The 20296-nt window shown below is 52.7% G+C and overlaps 2 protein-coding genes across 3 annotated transcripts in view; one reads left to right on the top strand and one right to left on the bottom strand.

Annotated features, from left to right (window-relative positions):
- Positions 1-14699, top strand: part of Myo1d (myosin ID) — a 311508-nt gene extending 296809 nt beyond the window's left edge. For both annotated transcript variants that reach the window (XM_026388876.2, XM_026388875.2), the window contains exon 22: positions 12297-14699. In XM_026388876.2, the coding sequence (XP_026244661.2) occupies positions 12297-12453 (157 nt within the window). In that variant the 3' untranslated portion in view covers positions 12454-14699. The remainder of the gene's footprint in view (positions 1-12296) is intronic.
- A 3128-nt stretch (positions 14700-17827) lies between these two features.
- Positions 17828-20149, bottom strand: Cdk5r1 (cyclin dependent kinase 5 regulatory subunit 1). Its single transcript, XM_026388982.2, has one exon. It carries the CDS (start codon positions 20111-20113, stop codon positions 19190-19192), a length of 924 nt encoding a protein of 307 aa, XP_026244767.1. The 5' UTR covers positions 20114-20149; the 3' UTR covers positions 17828-19189.
- Positions 20150-20296: the final 147 nt, after the last annotated feature.

Raw genomic sequence — 20296 nt, 5'->3', positions numbered from 1 at the left:
TCCCAGGAGCTCGGGAGGCTGAGGCAGGAGGATCACGAGTTCAAAGCTATCCTCAGCAACAGTGAGGCGCTAAGCAATTCAGTGAGACCCTGTCTCTAAATAAAATACAAAATAGGGCTGGGGATGTGGCTTAGTGGTCGAGTGCCCCTGAGTTCAATCCCCATACCCCTTCTCCCTAAAAAAGAAAATGTGCCCTGGTGTTCCTGACAAGCCACTAAGAATCATCTGTTCAGAGAAAGGTGTGGGTGCCGGTCAGACTCCATCTCTTCTTATTTAGTACCTTCATTAACAACGTGAACAGAAAATAAACACCAGTGCACAGATGGTGCTAACTGTGGAGGTGCTATGAACAGAAGTGTCAAGAGAGGAGAAATAGAAATGTAAGCAGGAAACAGAAAAGATGTCAAAAAAAAAAAAAAACACAGCTAAAGGGGAAAATCTCTCAGATATAAAATAAAGCCCTACAGACATCAGAGCAAGACGCACCAAGAGATGAGAAACTGAAGGAGGAGGGGGAGAAGAGAAGAAGGGAGGCAGACAGGTGTGCAGGGGAGGGTGGGAGGGCTGCTGCCCGTGGACCTGAGGGCTGGGAGCCCACTGCCATTTCGTGGGAGGGAGCCATCTCAGGGCACCCACAGAGGGACCCAGGACCCCATGGCATGGGACACCCCCGCGTCCAGCTACTGATTTGTGGTGTGGTTGGCTTTTTGTTTGGTTTGGTGTTGTTCTGTTCTTTCCTATTCTTTGTTCTTTTTTCACATTTGAAGGAGCTGTGGGTACAGTTTTGGTTCTTCAGTTTGATTTGGGGAAGTTTCATTATCCCTGGTGCGAAGAAGCATCAATTTGGACACCTTGGGAGGGAGGGACAGAGGAGTGAGCCCTAAAGAGTCCAGATTAATATGGGGCATATTCTCACCACCCCCACTTGTGATGTTGGTGGCAGAGAAATAAATCAGAGGCACATGGCGGCCACCAGGCCACTCAGGCTACAGAGGTCCCCTCCAGCACAGAGGCTCTGCCCTGGTCCCCTTTGCTAGAGGAAGATGCTGAGGCACAATGAACAGGGACAGTTAGCTGATGAAAACAGCAACCGAGAGTCTCCCTGGAGCAGTGGTCTTCCCCGGGGACTACAGCTGGACAGTCGAGACACAGTGTGCCCTGGGGCGCAGTTTCTCCAAGCACCGGGAGAACACTCCTTTCATTGAGACCTGGCACAATCCACGCCTGGGAGACATCGGTGTCTTTGGGCCCGATGGAGGCCGAGGAGTGGAAAGCACCATCCCAGGAAGGGGACACGGAGTGGAGAGAGGGCCGCGGGGGCCTGGGTCACAGGTCAGAAGGTCCAAACCTGCCACTGCTGCGGCAGATGCAAAGTGCTTTTTCCTGTGACTCACACGTGCCTGGGGTTAACAAATTCCATGCTGCGGAGGCGACACTCCACACCAGGCTAGAACAGCGTTTCAATGCCGGGACCAAATGGAATGGAGGTTTAAAGTGTCGTTCAAGGCAGACACTCTGGGTACAGGCCCTGCCTCGCCATCTTCCAGCTGTGAAAAGTCACTTGACCTTTCTAAGCTGCTACTTCCACATCTATAAAGGGAACATGATGTCAGGGCCTCATAATGACAGTCTTGGATTAAATGAGATGACGCGTGTAAAATGCTCATGCCTACTCCATGGCAGGTTCTTAATAAATGGATGATGATTGCCAACCCCCACCCCAGCCCAAGACCCACTAACAGTTGCCCAAGGCACGAAGCAGCCCCAGCCCAGCAGACAGCTAAGTGACCACTAGGAATACCTGCCCACACTACGTAGCGTACTATAGAGAAATGAGTGTAGAACCACTGCTCCCTTAAACCTCAGGACATAAAAGTGACAGCATGCTCTCTGATATAAATTCCTGCAACTTCTTCGATTTTGCACATATGTTTGCCATGAGTCCCACTGGGGATATATAGCTCAGTGACAAAGCCCTTTCCTAGCACACACAAGGCCTTTGTACTTGGTCCCCAGTACTGTCAAAAAACAATTTTTTGAGTGTTTTCATTTCCTTGAAAAGTGAGGAGGCAGCACCTAATCCGTGGAAGTCTGAGTTTACAGAGAAGGGTAGCGGTTCATTCTGTAAAAGGATTCCAGCTACAAAAGGCATTCCTTGGATAGTGTCCCTAGTGTCCCTAAAGTCTTAATATCTTTTAACCACATATATAAACAATCCCTTGAGTGGAGCAAAGAACCAGTAGGACCCATGTGCCTCACCTGACCTCCATGGGCCCCAGGCCTGGCCGCTCATGCTGGACTCACCTCCTAACAACCCCCCTTTGAAGATGCCTGATGCTGGCCTCGTCTTCAGGTCAGTGTCTCAGGTTGAAGTAACCCTGGCTGCTGGTTTCATCATATCACTTTTTTAAAATTCATTTTTTCTGTGGACATTGATGGACTCCTAGGAGTTGTTCATGGGGCATGAACAATGCTCAGTGCCCTACTGAGCAGAGAGCACAGGGAAGGGACACTGCTAGGATGCCAACCTGTTCTTACAGCAGGATGACTGGCCCACAGTGCCCAGGCTCCAGTCCTGCTTCTACTGTGTAACTCTGGGTGAGTTCTGAGCCTCTCTGGGCCTCATTTCCTCTTCTGAAAGTGGAACTTGAACTTGCCTCATGTTGTACTGAGGACTCCACAAACTGATGTTTGTAAATCCCTTGCTACTTTTCTGCTATTTTCCCGTGATGATACCACAGACCAGGACACCACAGATTCCAAATCCAGGGTGGTCGGGTTCTGGGGAGAGCCCTGGGTTGGGAGGGGAGAGCACTGCCTGGCTGAGGTGTCTCCCCACGCTTGGGACTGGGCGTGTAGCTCAGTCACAGAGTGTGCCATGTGACAAGGCCCTCGATTTGAACCCCAGCACCACACATGTGCACACACGCGCGCGCGCACACACACACACACACACACACACACACACACACACACGCTCACATGCTCACACGAGAGGATGCTCTTGAAAAAGAAAACAACTACCTATGAGCTTTCTCTCCAGCAGTGATTTTTGCCAGCTTTTTTGGGGGGAGCAGGGGTAGGGTACTAGAGATGGAGCCCAGGGACACTTTACCACTGAGACACATCCTCTCCCTTTTTTATTTTTTATGCTGAGACAGGGTCTCATCCAGTTGCCCAGGGCCTCACTAAGTTGCTGAGGCTGGCTTTGAACTTGAGATCCTCCTGCCTCAGCCTCCCAAGTCCCTGGGATCACAGGCACATTGCCACCACGCCCGCTGACCAGCTTTCTTTTGACTAACATTTGACTCCTATATCTTATTCCACCCCTTTTTAACTTTTCTGTGTCATTATGACTCAGGAGTGTTTCTTGGGAGTAGTGTGTAGCTGGATTTTTAAATTAATCTGAGAAATCCCTTTCAACAGTTCACACATCCAGGGCCCTCGCTCGTGTGTGCACTTCAGCTCATTCAGGAGTATGGAGTCTTTCCTGTTCTGTTTCTTCTTTGCGTCTTTTGTCTTCCTTTGGGACCTTCCCTGAAGGGTCAGATTCTCTTCTCGCCCTTCCTGTTGTCGGGGAGTCGTGTGTCCTGCTGTTCTTGTTTCCCCTATTTTTTTCCCACTGTGTGCTTATCTGAAGGAAGGCTGAGGTCCTTCAGCGTCCCCACTCTCCTCCACTGAGACCAGGACCTTGGAAGGTCCGCTGGGACACCACCCCCCTTTCTTGTCGTCATCCTGGATTTCGGTTCACCTTGACGGTTCACACCCTGGAACTCGGTCCGGTTCACTCCTGTAGTTACAGTGGTGTTTCCTCCGCTCTGACCTGCCTAGATTTTGCCTGTAAGTCCCCCCTTTACTCGCTCCACTGCACCTCGCACTCTCCTTCTGCCCTGGCTCTTCCCTAATGAAGTGTCCTGCGGTGATTCTTCCCATGACAGCAGAGATTGGCCAAGCGACAGAGGCCCTGTGTTCTGAGAAAGTCTTTGCTTTGTCCTCGCTCAGACGATAGACGGAGGCAGAATTCCGGGCGACGGCTGCTCTGCTCTCGGTCAGCCCTTTGAAGAGTGAACTTTTGTCCCCCCACTGGACCAGGCCGGCCTGCCTCTGCGCTGGGAACCTCTCCTCTCGGTTCTTGAGGTTTTCTCCCTGCCTTTGGTGAGCCGCAGTGGATTTGCTTTTCAAGAGGTCAACAGAGAGGAGAGCTGGAGAGGCAAAAATTCTGATGTCCTTTTCACAGGCCGGGAGCCTGTGGAGGGCCTGTCTGTAAGCAGGGCTCAGTCCTTGTTCCCTCACTGGTGGCCCCAGGTGTGACTCCCCAGTCAGTGCTTCTGGCACCCCAGCCTTCTTCCCATGCTGGCTCCAGCGTCCCCTCCTGCCCCCTGCAGCCCCCTGCCACCTGCAGGTCACCCCTTCTTTTCTTTAATGTCCATTTTAGCCGTTCCCTTTTTGGAACCATAATCAGGACTTGCCGAATCCTGCAGGAGTCAGATTTGTCCCTCTTATCCCTTGCTGGGCCAGTTTCATGCTAGCGGCCGTGGGAGAGCAGAGGCCACAGGTGGACACCACTCGGTGTGAGGCTGGATACCTCAAAAGCTTGGAGGATGACAAGAAATGGTAGCAGAGAGCCACGGGATGTCGGTGTGCCCAGAACAGAGCTCTCTGATGACACCACAGGGATGTGCTTGAAGGAGGGCCTGGCATGGAGGAGGGAGGGAGGGCAGAGAAACTAGTTAGGGGACTGGGCAGGAACCAGGGGAGGGGCGTGGCTCTGGGGCAGAAACCAGGGAAGGGGCGTGGCTCTGGGGCAGGAACCAGGTAAGGGGCGTGGCTCTGGGGCAGAAACCAGGGAAGGGGCGTAGCTCTGGGCCATGGCTGTGACCGTGGGGAGAGTCGGAAGAGCTCAGCTCTGCATGGGCAATGGAGAAAGAAAAGGGAGCTGGGCTGAGTCCTGGCCTCCCTGACTGGGGAGCCTCCGGCCCGACAGGCTGGACAAGAGGAGGGAAGCACTTTGGGAGAGGGGGTCAGGAGAATGAGCTCAGCACTGGGCCCAGGAGGACTCGGCTGGCTGAAGGGCATTGGGGGATTTGTCTAGAGGTGGCTGAGAATATATGCTTGGACTTCATGCTAAGATGGGGACAATGATTGGGTACTGTCACTGAAACCCCATGCATAGGTGACACCACAGTGCAATGACATACAAAACAAAGAGAACTGAACATACAGTAACACTTCAGAAATGAGAAAACAGAGCCAAAAAGCTCCTTCGAGAAGTCTCACCACCCTTGGGGTTTCAGTCTGCTGTCATTTCCTCTTGGGAGCCCACCTCAGCCACCCAAGGCCAGGACACCCTCCTCTGTGCATCCCATGGTTAGTCACTATGGGGTGTTGACCTTGCCCATCACCCGTCTCTGATGGAAGGGCCATAACTGGGCCTGACCTACTCGCTCCAGGCAGGGCCCTGCCTGTCATGGTCAGTAGCTGCCAGGGGGCTTGGGGGCCATGTGAGGAGAGCACCTTGGGGGAAAGATGTCCCAGGCCAGGAGGGTCCTGGGGTAGTGTGAGGGACACAGTGGGTGGGGTGGAAAGTGCAGCCTCTGCCACCTGGGCCCTGGCAGATAAATGCCAGGCTCAGGTGAGGCCTCAGAGTTGCTGACTGGTGACAGCACCTGGATCTGACCCAGCTGTTGCATGACAAGAAATTTTATTTTCTAAGTTAAAATGGTTTTGCCCCAATCCCTCACCAGCCATGGAACCAGAAAGGACTGACTAGTCCAGGGAGCGCAGACCCGCTGCTCTTGGCTGCCTGGGTGCTGGCCTCCTGGTCTCACTTTAGAAGTGACTGTGGTACAAGTGTCTGTTGTACCCCAACAAAAGCAGAAGTGGCATTTCCTATGGCAGGGTTGTGAAAGAGGGGCCCTCTGTGGTTTGAGCCCACAAAGGGGCCTGCTGCTTGAAGGAAATGAAATACAGTACAGAGCTCAGCCAGGCGCTCCAGACACCCCGATCCGTGGCCCTTTGTCCTCAGGGAGCTGGAGAGCACACCTGTCCTGGTGACATCTGGGTGGAAAACCTAGCCTCTAGGGTTCCTCATGAAGCACTGAAGACACTTTTCATCTCTTTGAGAAGCGTCTGTTTACTGCCTGTCAAGGCTTGGTGCAGAGGAAGTGCCTCCCACCATGTCCTGTGACCTCACACCAGAACCTGGCATCAGCCTCCACTGCCCTAGGGCACTCCTGCCCACACCCTGAGGGCTCTCAGGCCACCGGGCTGCACCCCACTCTCACTGCACTTCCCTTCGGTGCATCTGTTGGATTTAAAATGCATCACCCTGGGCCCAGAAGGAGCGCCACTGGACCACCATGGGGAAGAACCCGAGGTCCATCCTGCCCCTGGCTGAGGGCACCTGACCCACTGCCCAGGCCCACTTCATGGGCCGACTTCAGTCTAGAGACCTGCACTGCCAACTGACCAGGGCCTGGACAGGTAGGGTCGTTTTCAGGGCTGATTCAGTTCCTTGGCAGCCCAGGGTCCACCCTGGGTCGTCACATTGATCCATTCCTGCATTTCCCCTCGGGCGGCCACAGTGAGTGTAGATGAAAAAGGAAGCAAAGTGACTTGGCAGAGGCCATTTGCCTGCGATGATGGCTGAGAACAGATGACTGAGATGAAAGTCCCCCGAAATTCCACAGTTTGCTGAGCCACTAAATCCTGTAACAGAAGATGGGAAGGAAAAAGCCCTCCCCCCGTTGCCAGCCTCCGTCCGCAGCTGTCATTCGGCTTGGCACGCCGTCACAGGAGACACCCTGTTTCCATGTATAAAATCTGTTTTCTTTTCTTTAAAAAATGAAGAAAGGGCTCGCACTCTATAAAGATTCCAGCACGCGGTAGAGCTCCAGCAAGAGCCAGTCAGGGGGCCCTGGAGCAGCCCTGAGCGCTGCTCGGCCGCAGCAACTTCTTGCCGGTCTTGAAATCATTTGGGTCGTACTTGAAAGGGGGAGAGAAAACACGGTGAGAGGGCAGGTCTTTTGTTTCCTCTAAATCAGCCCACTTTTTTTTGGTACTGGGGATTGAACCCAGGGATGCTTTACCACTGACTGAGCCACATCTCCAGCCCTTCTTATTTTTTGAGACAGGTCATCACTGTTTCTTAGGGCCTCACTAAGTTGTTGAGGCTGGCCTTGAACTTGCAATCCTCTTGCCTAAGCCTCCGGAGTTATTGGAATTGGGGCATGCACCACCATGCCCGCCTGCCCTCCCTCCCTCCCTCCCTCCTTCCCTTCCTTCCTTCCTTCACCAGGGACTGAACTCAGGGGCACTTGACCACTGAGCCACCCTCCAGCCCTATTTTATATTTTATTTTAGAGACAGGGTCTCATTGAGTTGCTTAGCACCTCACTTTTGCTGAGGCTGATTTTGAACTCGTGATCTTCCTGCCTCAGCCTCCTGAGCTGCTGGAATTACAAGCGTGAGACACCATACCTGGCAAAATCAGTCCACTTTTAAAGGAAAACTCTTGTGATGAAATTCACCAAGAATTGAATCCCACATTTAGTACATTCACAGTGTTGCACAACCATCTCCTCTATCTAGTTCTAGAATATTTTCATCACCCCAAAAGGAAACTATATAACCATTAAGCAGCCCCACCACACCCCACTCTCCACAGCCCTTTGCAATGGCTCTTGTATTTTCTGTCTCTATAGATTCTCTGCTATAGATTTTCCTACGATAAGTGGAACCATACACCATGTGGCCTTGTGTATCTGGCTTTATTTACTAAGCAAAATGTTTTCAAGGTTCATCATGCTGTAGCATGTGTCAAAACTTTATTTCTTTTTATTGCTGAGTAATATTCTCCACTGAATTATAATATTTCAATGAATGGACATACCACATTTTGTGGATCCATCCACTGATGGACATTTTGGTTGCTCCCACCTTTTGTAAATAGCTCTGCTCTGAATGTTTGTGGACAAGCTTTTGAACATCTGTTTTCATTTCCTTTGGATACATATCTTGGAGTGGAATTGCAGGGTTGTCTTGTCATTTTGTGTTGAACTTACTGAGGAACTGCCACTTGAATCCACATTTTCTTCTTTTGTGGTCTGTTGATGGTAGTGTGTAGATGGCACCATTTGAGTGTGGCTGAGAACAGAATGAGGGAGGCACTTCTTCTTGCCCTCACTGTTGAGTTATGATCTCAGCCCCCTTTTCGGTCCAGACCCAATAAGCCAGGGCCACACAGGGCTATGCAAGGAAAAGAGCAGGAGCCCAGGGACATCCCGTCACTTGGGGAGTCAACATGAAATGTTTCTTTTCTAAGGAACAGGCCTCCTTCGGGGATCCTCCATCTCACCGGCTTCTGGCCACTCTTCCTTTGGAATGCACTTCATAGACTGGGTGTGCATTCGTCCTAGGAAATGCTGACAGTCGTGCTCTCTGCTGTCCCCGGCTGAGAGACTGCAGTGGGCATCTGAACTTGGGGAAGTGAGGGGATGGAGCTCTGCTGCTGGGTGAGCAGTGTGCAGAGCAGGTGCACCGAGGCCTGCAACGTCATACGGACCTAGCAAGCCCAGGGCCAGCGGCCTGGCTGGTGTTGCCCATCTGTTCTGGGAGCATCCCCAGCCTCCGGGGCCCTGTGTCTGAGCCCCTGTGAGAGGCTTCTCCGCCCTCCAGGCACCTGCATCCTCAAAGTGGAAGCAGTGCACAAGGCAGGATGCTCCGTAAACTTGTCAGATTTAAATAGATTGAGAATCCACCACCCCATGAAGACAGTCAGGAAGGGACTGTTCAAAACAGAAGCATTCGTATGGTTTTTATGGTGTGAAGAGAACATAAACTGAGTCTGTAATAATAGCTCTCCTGAAATCTCTTTTGGAGGTTCTTAGCACTTGAGAAAGGAGTAAAATTTCCCCCGTGAAGCAAAATCATAGTGTGGGTTTCCCACATACGGTGCTTTATGACCAAGCACCCGGTGCAGATCCCTCGCCAGACTGCAAATCCCATGAGGGCAAGCAGCTTGCCAGGGCTCAGGGGAACCCCACCCCTCCCCCGCTCTCTGGCTACAAACTCACTTGGTCTTTCAGGGCCTGGCACAGTGTCTGACGGGGAGTGAGCACTGGGTAAGTGCCAGGGCGTCCGAGGGCAGAGGCTAGATCAATGGATGGATGAGAGTATTCGTTCCATTCATCTTCACCATAAAATAGGCAATGGATTTCCTGTATATATTTGAGAGTTGCAAAAGACCTTCGTAGAGGTATGAAAGACTTGGATAAGAATCCAGACCCTCCAGCCCTAAGGCCTCTGGATCATACATTAAGACCCCAAAGGAATCAGGAGAACTTTCACATGGGCTTAGAAAGCATCACCCAGAAACCCCCGGGGGTGGAGAGGGGATGTGGGAGCATCACTAAACGCTGCCTTTTCTTTCCTAATATGTCTGTGACTCATTCGCATTCAGTTGAGGGTCAGCATTGAGACACAGGAAGTAGGAATTCATTGTTGCCACAGACCAGAATCTGTGGTCCAGGTCAGGGGCAGCTCAGAAATGTGGTCGGGAGAGGAGATGGCAGCAAGGCCCCTTGACATGTACACCGGCCCTTCTGTCCACTTGGGTACAGCTGCTCCAGAAGCCCCGTGGGCTGGGCCTGTGGCGTAGAATGCCCAAGAGCCAGCCTTGCCCACCGGAAGGACAGGACAACCAACCACTGTCCTGGGACCGTGCATCCCGCTGGGGGGGACAGAGCAGCTGTGGGGCTGGCCCAGGAGGGTGGGACAGGGAGAGTGGAGGAGAGGGCCCGGAGCTGGGGAGGGTCCGAGCTGGGGAGGGTCGAGTGCAGCAGCTCCTGCTTCCTGATGGCCTCCAGGAGGGAAGAGAGCCCGCCCCAGCCACGCAGGACCTATCTTGCGCCTTCCAGCGAGTGTTCTGCTCTCCCCTCTGCAGGAAGCTCCCTGAGGAAGGGAACTGCCCCCCTCCCTTTCTGTCATCTGCTTCCCGCTTGCTCCCCAGCTAGTATTTACTCCAGTGCTTACTGACTGGGACAGAAAGGGACAAGAGCTCTTAGCGCAGCCCAGTGTGGGAGGAGCAACCCAGAGCCAGGGCCCTCCGCAGCTTCCCTCACCCCGCCCCACCCCCCTGAGGGCTCCGTGTTCAAGGCCAAGTCTGTCCCTGTACCCTGGGTGCTCCTCACACCTCTCTCCTCACCAGCCTCTACCGCCTCTTAGAGACCTAGAACAGGTCCAGCAGTTGAACAGGAGGGGAAGGGCCACTCTGCAGACTCGGGGCACCAGGCCAGGAAGGAGGACCCTGCTGGGAGGACTGCACAGGCCCGGGAGCATGGGGTGGGGAGAGCCTGGAGTATGGCCACTTAAGCCCTTTCCCCAGGAGATTCTAGAACCCACCAGGTGTACTTTACCAGGTTCCACAGGGGAAGGAGGAGGGCAGAGCCAGGAAGGGGAAGGAAGGGCGCTGGCTCCCAGACGGGAGGCTCAGGAACCAGCCTGGTTCTGGAGACATCCCCAGCCACAGTAGCGCCACAGAGCTGGGGCTTTGCTTGCTTCGGGCCTGCACCAGGACCCCAGGTGAACACTCTACCTGCAGAGCAGCCCTGACTCCTGCAGGAAGAAGACGCCTGAGTCATTGCCTCTGATGGGCTCTGCTATTTTTATGTCCAAGTCTGGTTAAAAATAGCTTCTAAGCCAAGCTTTTAGCTGCAGCTGACAAGATATTAAGTATTAGATGCCTATTGCCCATAAGTGATAACCACGGGCCTCTTCCTGGTCCATTTTCTGCCTCTACATCATAGCTAATCATAGCAGGTAGGAAGCGGTTGTGAGAAGAGCCCCTAAGAACACCTAAAATTACTTCCTAAACTTCAGAGCCTTCTGGGGTGCGTCATGGGGAGTCCCTGGACATGGTGCTCTGGGCTGGGCACTCCGGGGAAGCCTGGGTTCTCCTGGGCCCACTGCTGTCAGGCCCCCTCTGGCAGTGAACACAGCCTGACAGGTTGCCTCAGCCTCCGGGCAGTCACCTCCCGGCCAGGCCAGTGCTCAGAAAGCACCTCACATTCACAGCGGCCCAGTGAGGGCACATCCAGGCTGGACAGAGACACTCAGCATGTACTGACCTCAGGCCTGGCCTTCCCGCCACACGTGAACATGGCAGCTTGGCGTTCACTGTTCAACGCCAGGAGCAACCTCAGACCAGTGGGTCCAGAAGAGTGTTCAGGGGCACCCAGCCTGTCCACGCCCCACGTGCCACCCCAGAGTCACGAAGGGATTCCCAAGGCTTTAGGCACATGGGGCAGAGCCAGCCCACCTGATTAGAGGCTCCCAGGCCTTGCCTTTCTCCTCTCCCTCCCCAGAGCAGGCTGGTGTGTGCCTGGATGTTAGGTGCCAGCCTAGCTCTACAGGATTCTCAGCTTTTAAAATAAGCAGCAGCTTAAGTATATTCAGTGCAGTGTGAGAAGCCGAAGGATAGGGCTCCTGTCTCTACAGCAGGGGGAGCCCCGCCATGCTGCCCCTCAGCTCTTGACCCCCCACTTGACCTGCATGAGGCCCCTCTCTGGCCAGTAGGAGGCTCATCGCTCCCAGGCCAGGGGAACGTGAGCTCCTACCACACAGGGCTCCTAGTGGACACAGGAGTGGGAGCAGCCACTACCTGTACCCGCCATTCCCATCTGCCAGGGTGGTAGGCACCATCAGCAAAGTTGACCTGGCAATGCCAGGTCACAACCCCAGCCTCCAGGAGGCCCACAGCCTTCAGAGCTGTGGTCTACTGGGACAGCCTTCTCACAGGTGGACTGTGTGATAGAGAGGGGCCAGGGTCAGACTCCCAGCAGACCCTCCTCTCATCGGGGAGTATGTGGGGGGGGGATGTGTCCACTTACCCCTGACAGGCACTGTCCCCCATGGGTCTCCCTGTCACAATCGGTGATAACCAATTAATAGTCACAAGACAGAGAACCCTGCCCCCAGGACACCTAACGCCCAAGACCTGCATGGTTCAGCCACACCTGCCTGCCCTGGACCAGCTGCACCTGCTGGCTTCTCCAGAGATGAGCGGCGGGCCCTGTGCTTTGCCACTGGTGGTGGAGGGTACGCCCAGCTCTCTCCCAGCCTCCACCTCCCTTTAGCACTCTCGAGCCCTCTCTGGACATCTGTGAAGAAGCAAGTTAAATCAGAACCCACCAGCCCACAGGAGCCTGGCAAGTGGCAGGCCCCTGTGGGTGGCCAGGGAAATCACCCCATTCTAAATCTGCCTGCTAACTGCCTGCCTGGTCTTTTGGTTTTTCCAGTGAGAATCGCCACCTTCAAGTGAACGTCACCAATCCAGTGCAGTGCAGCCTGCATGGGAAGAAGTGCACCGTCTCCGTGGAGACGCGGCTCAACCAGCCAGAGCCGGACTTCACCAAGAACCGCTCGGGCTTCATCCTCAGCGTGCCTGGGAACTGACCACTGCACCACAGAGGCCTGGCCTGGGAGCAGGAGGCTGGGCCTAGGGCGAGGCTGTCCGAGGGGCTCGGCCCCTGAGGCCCTCGAGCGCTGGCCCCGCTCAGCCTCCTTCCAGCCCGATTGCTGCATCCCCACTAATGCCACCAGAAAGCAGCTGGCGAGGGCCCAGGCCTGGGGAGGGCCACGCCTGCCTTTCTAAGGCCCTTCCCTGGGAGCTCATCTTCCCAGCTTTCTACCTTTGGTTTCCATCTTCTGCTCTCTTGACTTTCCACAGTCCCTGCTCAGAAAACCAAAGACCCCGTGCCCTGCTCCAGACCCCTGGGCTGACACCCAGAACACATCTCACCTCAGAGGCAACTGGATGGTACCTTTAGTTGGTGAAGCCATCCCTCAAATGGCCAGGTCAACCCAATGGGCCTTGAGTCAGTCTAGCTGCTGACCCCTGCAAAGAGATGGGCTGGGGGAGCCCAGAATGAAGTTTCCCCAGCAAAAGTGGTGCTCCCCCGGGGAGTGGAGGAGACCTGGTGGCTGAGCTGAGCTGTAGCCTGTTCTCTCCCCGAGTCCTGCCTGCTGCCTCTCCTGGAGGTGATTGCAGTCCTGGAGACCCAGCTCAGAGTGCCTAAGCAGACCCTCCTTCCCCAGCCAGCCAAAGCCATCAGGTGAGCAGGTTCACCTATAGACCCCAACAGAGAGTCCCTCCTTCCCAGAGCCTGCCCTTCAGAGACTACCAGTGTCACCAGGAACCAGAAGCCTGGGCCTTCTGACCAACTCTTCGTGGAGACAGTGTGATGATGCCCTGAGGATATTCTAACTTCCCTACCTACAGCCCGCGTCCATCTTACACTGATTTTTGCAGTTTACAGGATTGTTAATCAAATATGGTCTCTGCTGTGGCCACACTGTGTCGGGAGGCCTAATGAGGAAATGCAGGTGCGGGGTGAGGGGAGCGCTGGTGCTTGGCAGCTCTCCTCTTCTCACTCCTTATTTCCTACTCACTGGGAGAACTAGGACCAGGGTGGGTTCCGAGCATACAGGAACCATAGGAGGCAGAGCATCAGGAATCAAGAGCATGGGGTCCTGACACTGCAGGCCAGGCCAGGGTCCCCACATCCCCCTGCAAAGCTGTGCACATGTCCCCACTGGAGCTTGGGGCCTTGGGCTTCCTGCCAGGAGAATGCTGCCATCTTGCCAGTTTCTGTCAGCAAAAAAGCACATGCACTTCAGAGACCCTCCCTCTTCCCCAAGCCTCAGCTGTTAAGAATACTGAGGCCTTTGGGCAGCACAGGCCTCTCTTTGGGGAGCCTTAAAAAAAATAACCTTGGAGCAGATACTCCATAATGAAAGGGGGTAAGGGTATGCCCGTGCCTCAGGAGCAGCTGGCAGGGTATAAAGTGGGCTGACAAATTGTCTTCAGCTTCTGCCACAGATGCTTGCCCCTCCTGATCCTCCCACCCTGACCCAGCGGAACTCACCAAGTGCCTGTGTGCCAGCTCCTGTGTCTTTCCTGGGCCTGATGCGGTCACCTGGCTAACCCAAGGTGGTCCCACCATCTTGGACACCCCACCCCATCCTCCCACCCCCACCCCCTGCCCAGGATTTGCAGAGATTTGCACTATGTGCAATTTGCAACAAAGAATCCTTTTGGCATCCTGTCCTTGGGAACACTTTCTCATTCTCCAACCTGGTCAGCTGCCTGCACAGTGCAGAGGTGCCACTAGCCCAGTTTAGCAACGCTCATAGTTTTGCCAATCACCAGTAGACACTAGTTGAACCATCTAACTGGAACTTCACCTCCCCTTTCCACTTATCGCCCCAAACTTGTTGCTTTACACTAGACACTGCACATGTTTTAAACACACCCAAATAGATCATGCCAAATGAGTTGCCTGTCAAAGGCTGGATAAAATGAAGGGCTTGGACTCTTCTTTCCCACCCTTTGATGTAGCCTGGGGCCCCTCAGCCCAGCACCAGGGCCTTCCTGTTGAGGCCACTGGACGCTGCTGTCCACAAACACTTTTTTATAATGTACTAAAAGAAGTCACAGGGTGTGGCAACGGAAGAAAGATGAAGACTATAGGATAGGACTGACCATGGGAATGCATCAGGGGGGCAAAGGGAAGAAGGCAGTGATTGTATGCAATGAAGTGGGTTCTCCTGATTGACTTAAATGCAGTTTTATGGTTTGGTGCATATATTCCTATTTTCCATTAAATTAACTTTATTTCTAAAGCATATTTTGATTTACATTAAGAGCAATAAAGCATTAAATCTTATTTTCAAAGGTGTTCTTCTTATCTGTCATTGAACATTATAATTGTAAAATTTTAGCTTAAAGTCAACTTATTCTAGAGGACAGAAGAGAGCACTAAGCACAAATAATGTAAAATAGAGGATAATTTGTCCAAGGCTTTTCAACAAAAACATGATCAAGGCCAGGCACGGTAGCGGACACTTGTAATCCCAGCCCCTGGGCAAGCAGAGAGGCAGGAGGGTCGGCAAAGATCAAGGCCAGCCTCAGCAACTTAACAAGACCTAATCTAAAAATAAAAAGGGCTGGAATGTGGTTCAGTGGTAAAACACCTCTGGGTTCAATCCCAGTAAAGAGTTATTAGTGAACGGGAAGGAAGAATAAGGAGGTGGGGAGAGAAGGCTGTGGAGTTCGATCCAAACACTTTCTTATACCATTTTGAAGCCTGTGTTCCAGAATCCAGAAGCTTGGAGCTGGGCATGACAACACACTCCTGTAATCCCAGTGACTCAGAAGGCTAAGATGGGATGTCATATCATGCCTTAGCAATTTAGCAAGATCCTCAAGTCTCAGGGGCTGGGGTCGTGGCTCAGTGGTAGAGGCACTGGGTTCAATACTCAGCACCACATAAAAATAAACATCTACAAATGAGAAGAAAATTTTTTAAAAAATCCTCAAGTCTCAAAAAACAATGGAGCCCAGTGGTAGAGCACCCCTGGGTTCCATAAATAATAAATTTTGAAGCCCATTGCTTGGTGTCAGAGAACATTAACTGAAATAAAAACATGTATACTGGATGGGCTCAGAATCTTATGGCAGAGGACAAAATGGCCTCATTCCAAGGTAGTTGGTTGGAGAAGGGGCGGGGTGGAAGGAGAGGTGAAAGCAAAAATGGGCTCTCAGGTAGGAGTGGGAGCTGCAGGCAAACAAGGTGAGGCCTAGAGGGGGCCATGGGGCATTCCCAGCACCTGAGGCTCTGCCACCTCAGAGTGCTTCCCAGTCACTGGCAGGAAAATATGACTCAGCCCATGAGAGTTACCTTAAGGAAACCAGTAACCGTGTTCCCGGGCTGACAGCTTCTAACAACCAGGTGCAGGAGCAAGGGAAGACCAAGTCCCCGCTGCCCTCTCCCAGAGCTGAGGCTGGTGGCATGAGCTCGACAGGACTGGGCCCAAACCACCAGAGTTAGGAGGCTCTTACCCTGCCCAAACTGCAGGCTGGGCTGGCTGCTTTTCTGGAAGCCCCAGAACTGAGCTTCGCTGCAGGAAACCTACATAGACCTAAACCTAAACATGGACACAAGTCCACCCCTACTGGCCCAGGAGCCTTTGGGCAGTGAGCATTGAGCAGGGCCAGGCTCAGGGACACAGGAGCAGCAGCCTTAAGCAACAAGCCTCAACATATTGGTCCAAGGCCCAGTGCCCATGCAGAAACCCACTTGGCCAGCACTGGCCAGGCCATATGTGTGATCTTGACCCTCCTTGGCTCAACATACCGGTCATCCGCCTCCACAAAGGGAGCCCCCACCACTAACCCAAAGCCTACTTAACCTGTGCTGCTTTCTTAATCTCCTTAGTGTGTTCAGCCCTTTCCCCCAGCTCTGTTCCACCTGCCCTCCCCAATAACACAAATCCAATTTAATTCCAAGTGCATAAATCATGCATTAAAAAGTATCCCAGCCTGCTCACAAGTGACAGGCCCACAAAAAGAGGTCTATGTAATGGATGGTCAGTGCATTTTATTGAATCAGCACAGTACAAAAATAAATAAAAATAAGGAAAGGGGAATTAAATTACAGCCAAACTGAGCTTCATGACTGTCAGATTATAAACCACACATACACACTACACATACATACAAAATGAGACAAATATAAATTAATATTAACAATACCCACAGTTTGGTCAAAGAATAGCTACAGAAGAAATTGCACTAAAAAATCAACATATATCACACATGTGTAATTAGCAGTTTCAAATATACAGCTATGAATAGTTCTGAGAGGAAAAAAAATGGCACATTTTCTTTTCATTGCAAGTTTAACAACCGTTGGAACAAAACTAAATTCTAGTAACTGCATGGAAAGAATATATCAACCCTCAGGTTTACAAGAAAAAGAGAAAAACCAAATCCTGAACTATTATTCCTGTGGCTTGTTCTGTGCATGGGTGTAATTTTCACAGCCATCTGTTCTAAGATTATTTTTCTTAAGACACAAAATGCTCCTGGTTTGCATGCACAATATCACTGTAAAAGCAACAATTAAAGAATAAAGGTTTTTTTTTTTTTTTTGTAGGTTAGTTTTTTGTTGTTGTTCTAAAAGTAGTCTTCATAGCAGCATGTCAAATGGGTTCATTGCTTGCACACTCAAGTATATCAGTTGCTCCTTTACAATACTGATGACCAGTGCAAGGGAAGAGAAGAGAACACACAGGCTTCACATTGGTGGAACTAGAGTTGTTTTCTTAGTCCACAATATCTCCTGAAATGTGTACCTCCTCTAAAAACAAAAACAAAAAACAACAATAACAACAACAAAAAAATTTACAGAGAGAGAAGGAAACAGATAAAAAACCGGAATCCTGTGGATGCAACTTAATGGCACAGTTCTAGGCCAGGTTCAACCAGCTGTATGGACTACAAACATGCACCCTCCTGCTGAGACTAGGCACCTGAAGCTCCTCTTCTGTGCCCGAAGGGGCCAGCTGCCCCCACAGGCCTCCCACCTTGGGTCACGAGTGGCAGCAGGATGTAAAGACAGGCTGCATGAAAACCAGCAGAGAAGAGAGGCTGTGGTGAAGTCTGTGCCAGCAGCCGCAGGTGCCTTCCAGCTCTGCATCTGATTATCTCACAGTCCCAGGAACTGGCTCAGTGTGGGCCTCAAGGAGTAGCTGGAGAAAGGCTCTCCAGCAGGACAGGCCCTCTTCCCCATCTCTGGGAAAGCCTCAGACCAAAAGGCTCTGCTCCAGGCCTCTTAAATTGGTACCTCAATTTCACAGCTTTTTTTTTTTTTTTTATGTAATTTCAGTAGTGCTTGTGCAGAAGTCGGAAGCCACCTAGAACCTAATCCTATGTAAAATGACCTCTGCCTCCCCCACCCCAGCCCCCAATTCCAGCACTCCCTGGTGACCAGGACTGGAAGAGAGAATCCTCTACAGCATCTTCACACTGCTATTTGTTCCCCAAAGGAAGAGTGGGGGCCACACAGGAAGACTTGCTTCCTTCTCGTGGACCTCTCCCAAGCCACCAGTCTGGGAGAATTAGAAAGAAAACAGGTAAAGTACATAACATGTGTTTTCATAGAACTGGGGTAAGGTGGACACCAAAACTAGCAGCTGCAAGTAATCAGCTACAGAATCACCAAGCTTCCAAAGCAATCAGGAGTCAAACTCCCATCTTGTAATTATCTCCAAGATCCAGCTGTCTCACTGGGCCTTACAGAGCAAGGCTTCCTCTCCAGAAGAAAGTGAACTGCTTGGAAACAGCTTTAAATTAACACGGGGTGGGGGTGGGATACACCATTATCACATCACCCCTACTGCTGATCTCACCTCCCCCGACTTGGCAGGACAAATGTCATGTGCACCAGCAAGAGGCCTTAGCACTTAGGTGGGCACCAGCTTGGTCTCAGGTGTGGACTTCTCCACCTGCCCAGAAGACAGGCTGTTGCTAATGGGCAGCTGCCACTGTCCTGGCTTTCACCACAGGGTGACTAAGCTGTGTTATTCAAATGAAAAATTCACCCAGGAAAGTAGCTGTCCCCAGCTTCACCCCCACCCCTTCAGCTGGGACCCAAAATAAGAACCTAATGAGGCAAACAAGCTCATTAGCCAACACTAATGTGGGAGCTGGGAGTAGTGGGCAAGGGGCAGAGGGGCAAGTTCCACTTCTCCACTAAAGGAAAGCCCTTCTCCCTAAAAAAGAAAACGCAAACCAGGGCCGTGCGCAGGCAAACCACTGGACACAATCATTGCACGAGACCCACTTTGCCCCTCCTCTACTGAAGATGTCCCAGGGCTATGGGGATCTTGCTTCAAAACCCTTGTCTTTGAGGCTCAGTCAGGGTAGCTGGCTTGAGGAGCCTCTGGGAGAATGAACCATCCAAAACAGTTGGACCTCTGACCAGAAATCCCAATTCCTCCCTGGGCCAGCAGCCAGAGACCCTCTCACCAGCTCCCATCCAGGGAGCAGTGGGCAGCCTCACCCACCATGGATCCAGCAAGGGCACAGGCAGCAGGGGCTAGTCAGCCCCTTGGGTTCCCCAAAGGGGGAGGTCAGCCTGGGTGGCTTCGAGTACATCTGGGTTTGCACAAGGTTTGAGAGTTCAAGTCTCCAGAATTCTTCATAGGGCTGAAAAAATCCCAAGGAGAGAACATGGGAAGGGGGAGGCCCTTGGTGGCTTTGCTAGACACATACTGTACACAAAACTCTGATTTAATAATAAATTTTTAAAAATGAATCCTTGAGCCATGACCAGGGCTACAGGGCTCACCGATCAAGCCCTAGAAGGAGCCTCTTCTTGTCCTCCTGGCCGCTCTCATTCTTCAGGTCAGAGAACACCTGTGTGAAATAGTGTGGGTCAGCATTGATCTGCAGCATCTTGGAGCTCATGAGGTTGATGACAGAGAGGCAACGGTCCCAAAAGGCCTCCTTGCAGCTCTCCACCAGGAAGGGCTTGAGCGGGTAGGAAATCTCGTTGCCCATGTAGGAATAGGAGAGGTACAGGCAGGTCAGCAGGACGGCCTGGAGCTCATGGTCTGAACCCACCTCAGACGAGATAACATCCCTGCAGAGCATATAGAGGAAGACCACGTTGGCCGGCGTGATGAAGCCCTGGTCCTGCCAGCCCTGCAGAAGCAGGGAGCGGTCCACACTGCGCAGCCAAAGCACGGGGTCCGTTGGGGACAGGTGCTTCAGGCGGTAGCACCGGCGGCAGAGAAATTCGCCCAGGCAGCGCAGCAGCTCGCTGGTGGATGCCTGGACGATGACCCGTTTGGGCGTCCCTGCGGAAGTGACGGAGGGGTGCGGGGCCTTCTTGACAGAGGAGGAGACCCCGGTCTGGGAGCCTGAGAGCTGGTTGGCCGGGGGTGCGGGCGGCTGGGCCGGTGGGGGCTGGGCGAATGTGGACAGGTTGGCGCAGGACAGCGACTTCTTCAGGTTCTCATTGTTGAGGTGCGTGATGTTGTTCTGGTAGCTGCTGTTGGGCTGCACCTTCTTGGAGTTCTTCTTCTTGGCTGACACGGCCACAATCCTCTTCCAAGGCAGCACGGAAATGATGGAGTGCCGCTTCAGGTTCTTGTCCTTGGCGTTCTTGCTGTTCTGCACGGCCGTGTAGTGGCCCACCGTGGCCGCGCCATCCTCAAACAGCGTGGCCTTCCGGTAGCTGGGGGACAGGGACAGCACCGTGCCCATGGTGCCGCTGCGCGCCCAGCGGGGGCCCGCGTCCCTGCGCGCCCAGCCTGCCGGCCAGAGGGAAAAAACGGCTCACTGAGCCTGCGGCGGCCCCGAAAAGGAGAAGGGGACGCTCCCGGCACGCGTGCTGCCCCTCCAGATCTGCGTGGAAAACAAGATGGTTCTCAACACCAAGAGGTGCTC

The sequence above is a fragment of the Urocitellus parryii genome, chromosome 7, assembly GCF_045843805.1.
Source record: "Urocitellus parryii isolate mUroPar1 chromosome 7, mUroPar1.hap1, whole genome shotgun sequence".
NCBI classification, from domain to species: Eukaryota; Metazoa; Chordata; class Mammalia; order Rodentia; family Sciuridae; genus Urocitellus; species Urocitellus parryii.
This window is presented reverse-complemented; position numbering and strand designations above follow the sequence as displayed.